This window comes from Monopterus albus, unplaced genomic scaffold, assembly GCF_001952655.1.
Source record: "Monopterus albus unplaced genomic scaffold, M_albus_1.0 scaffold130.1, whole genome shotgun sequence".
NCBI classification, from domain to species: Eukaryota; Metazoa; Chordata; class Actinopteri; order Synbranchiformes; family Synbranchidae; genus Monopterus; species Monopterus albus.
This window is the reverse complement of record NW_018128010.1, coordinates 396,409-399,924: the sequence shown is the minus strand read 5'-3', so window position 1 is coordinate 399,924 and position 3,516 is coordinate 396,409. Positions and strand designations below refer to the sequence as shown.

Below are 3,516 nucleotides of genomic sequence, written 5' to 3'. Positions count from 1 at the left end.
AACTGTACCCTGGACAAATAAATGACTGTCCAGATAATCTCTCCTTGCATCAACAACATTCAACCTTCAGCTGTTTGCTTTGCTCAACCCAGGCATTTTTAGACTGGTGTTATATGTGTCTATGAAGAGTGGTCAGCAACGGGAGTGTGACTGACTGACAGTTTCTTTTCTGTAGCACAAGGTGGAACGTGAGTGGATCCTGAATGTGCTGGAGGAAGGGATAAGTGATGGACATTCATATGAACTGTGCAACCAACAAGGCATCTTTCAGGGCCTTTTAGGCTTCAGCAGTAGTCCCCTCTGTGATGAACACTCCCAGGTACACACTGCAGGATTTGCAATGTCAGTCCTAAACTCTTTGAAGCAAGGAATAAATTAAAAGAGGAAAAATTAATTAACAGCCTGAAATCAAGCATGAAACCTAACGGATTAGTGAGGACAAGTGGGCTGATGTTCTGAAATGCACCTAATAAGGAAAATGCATATTTATGTCTAATGTGCATCTATTACACATGTACCTCTCCACTAGACACAGATCATCAGGGTGTTGTGCCACGCTGCTCGTGTGGCCAGAGCAGCTTATAACCTCACCAAGTGCTGTGGCGTCCTAACCTGGATAATACAGGTGGTTGAGAAAAGGTAAGGTCCAGTCAAAATTTTGGCTCTTTATTTTGACAGATCATTCATATTACTAAAAAATTCTCTTCTTCAGTTTTATATTTTGTACATAAGCCTGTACTTACAATCATCAGCAGGAGTCTAGACCAGCAGCTGCTAAGTGCCATCATAGAACTGCTCCATGTGCTGTGGTTTACCATCCTTGGGCAGAAGGAAAATCAGCAGGCAGATGGAGCCAAGACTTCAGAGAAACCTCAGAGCTCAGTCAACTGTCTCTCTCTCCCTCTCATCAGTGAATACTTGTGTGTAGCATCAACTCTCAGCAGACACCTCAGGTAAAGCACTTTAACCGTCAGCAGTGGTAGGCAATCAGTGAACATGTTAATTTAACTTTCAAGTCTCTCTTCAGACACTCATTCCAAAATTGTAATCAAAAGTTGTACAGCTGACAGAAGTTGAGATGTGAGCCAACACTACACATAATAAATTAACTTTTGGTCAAGGATGTCCATGTTTGTTTGACCTCCTCCTGTCAGGTTGGGTGTGAAGGCCACTCATCTCAGCCTGTTTCTGCATACGCTCTGCTCTGTACTGAAGCATCGTGGGACAGCTCTCAATGTAAAGAAACAGGCGGATCAGATCACACTATATCCACAGCCACTCTCCTGTACTGAAGTGCTCAATCTGCTCCTCTGCTGGGCGTCCCTGTCCCACAACACAGCGCTCCTTACCCATATACAAGCCTTGTCGGAAAGGCACACAGTGAAGGAATTCCTGGGTGAGTGCCATTAAGTGTATCCTTCAGCAAATTCTCTCACACCAAGAAGCTTGTACAGACACTGCCATGGTTGCTTTTGTTTCAAAGGTATGGACAATAATATTGTAAACGCGATGGAAAAGGGAGATAATGAACAATAAAGGTGATATTAATTCCCACCTGGCCGTACAGCTACACTAAGCCTGTGTCATAAAGTTTGTACTCTGCAACAGCACTGCTCCAGGGTTGCTGCTTATTTTGCTGATCCTATAGTATGTTCTCTCCTCTGTGAGGAAATGAGTAGAAATTAGGCTGAAAACATATGTGATGGTATTACTTGTCATAGTTTGTCCCATTATAATCATTGGAGAGTTTAGAGCTCTGTTCTGTTTTAGATTACATAAATCATTCCTTGTATCTTTAATGGGATAACAACAGTTTTGTTCATCTTCCACCACAGGAATGGGGAAGGATAAGGCCCGAGGTAAAGGCTCCTTTTCCCAGACCCGCACACCAAAAGAAAACCTGACAAAGGATGATGACTCTGAGAGACAAGAAGAGAGTCTCCTGACAGAGTGTAAAATTTACCTCAGCAGTATCTTTGTTCATTGGGAACCTGTGTTTCCTCTCTCTGAATCCCAGTCAGCTCATCCAAAAGACAAACTGGATCCTGGTCGGTTGGCCTGTGATACTGCTCACCTGCTCATCAAATGGTCCCTGAGGTTCTTAGTGGAGGACTCGTATCATGAAAACAGAACAAAAGAATTCTTGCACTGGGTTGAAAAGGCTGTGATAAAACACAGGGAAATTGTAGATGTCGTGTTGCATGATCTAGGCTTGAAGGCAGATCTCCTTCGCCTCTACCATCAAGCCTTTGAAGCTCAGTGTCACTCTAGCATTTCGGCAAGAGTGGAAACCTTAAAGCGATTTACCAACATTATGATACGCTTACTAGAGACCAAAGGCCACCTTGCAGAGCTGCATCACATGGTCATCTCTGCCTGCCTGCCAGAAACCACAAATGATCCATCGAGATGCGGTAAGAGCCTGCCACGTAGCAGAGTACTCTATCAATGATGTTAAAAACTGGGCCTCATTTAGAAACTCAACTTCCACCTTCAAATGATTTAAGGGTCCTAAATGCTCAAATATTTTTGGTAAAATTTGGGGGGAAAGTTGGTGAGATACATACAGTACATGGCAAAATGTTGATGACATTAAAGGTTTTTGCTGTTTTTCATAAACTACTAAACTTATTAACTGAAATAAATCTGGCATATGTAGCCTATCCCATGAGTGGGGACTATTAAAATGAATGTCACTGTTTAGTTTTTTAACCTTTATTGTGTTTCCATCAAATGCCAAATGTTTGTGAAGTGTTGCTTCTACAATTGGTCGACTTGACTTAATCACATTTTTAGAAATCAGTTTAATTATAGTAAAAAGCTATTCAAACATCACTGACTAGATTAAGACAATGAAGGAATGATGAAAATCTGCCCTCACAAGCAAGTGGATATTTTGATACATGATGAGGATAATGTAAAGATTTTTTTTATGTTGTCTCACTTGTAATATGTTGTAGTGTAAATCTATTAAACCTCTTGTTTTATCCTTTCCAGAAGCGGGGCTGTTTCTGATGTCGTTGTACATCCATGAGCTGTGGAGTGGAGCCACGTCAGCAGAGCTGTTCCTGTTTCATGTCAGTTTGGTGACCAGAACCAAGTATAAAAGACATAAAGCATCCAAATCATCCCTGACTCAAACAGCCATCAGAGCCATCTGTAATGACATCATCACTATGAAGAGTTAAATGTGACATCTGAACACTCGCTATGTTCTTTGAATTAGACCTAATTACATGAGAGCTTGTTTTTTTTCACTTTGCTGCTTTGTTTGTTCCTGTAAAAGGCTGAAGGTGTTTTCTAAAATCTTCTGTTGTAAAATGTTGTTAAAAATATTAAAAAGTTGTTTTTTTAATCATATGATTCTTGCTTTACCCAATTGTAAAAGTGTTATCAGTTGTATTTGAAAACTTTGGGGTTTTGAACAAAATGTGATGTGGACTAAATTCAAGCAGTAGGATTCCAACAAGTGTTGGCAGAAGAGCTGCCATCTGGATAAAGCTCTTGTACTTCTAG

The 3,516-nt window shown here is 40.9% G+C and overlaps 1 protein-coding gene across 2 annotated transcripts in view; it reads left to right on the top strand.

Moving 5' to 3' along the window:
- Nucleotides 1–3,290, top strand: part of urb1 (URB1 ribosome biogenesis homolog) — a 12,575-nt gene extending 9,285 nt beyond the window's left edge. Inside the window, exons 34-39 of one of the 2 annotated variants that reach the window (XM_020613154.1) lie at nucleotides 176–319; nucleotides 530–639; nucleotides 756–953; nucleotides 1,155–1,396; nucleotides 1,836–2,414; nucleotides 2,998–3,290. In XM_020613154.1, coding sequence (XP_020468810.1) covers nucleotides 176–319; nucleotides 530–639; nucleotides 756–953; nucleotides 1,155–1,396; nucleotides 1,836–2,414; nucleotides 2,998–3,188 — 1,464 coding nt within the window. In that variant the 3' untranslated portion in view covers nucleotides 3,189–3,290. Of the gene's footprint in view, nucleotides 1–175; nucleotides 320–529; nucleotides 640–752; nucleotides 954–1,154; nucleotides 1,397–1,835; nucleotides 2,415–2,997 lie in introns of both variants that reach the window. The other variant, XM_020613153.1, reaches the window with a different exon arrangement.
- Nucleotides 3,291–3,516: the final 226 nt, after the last annotated feature.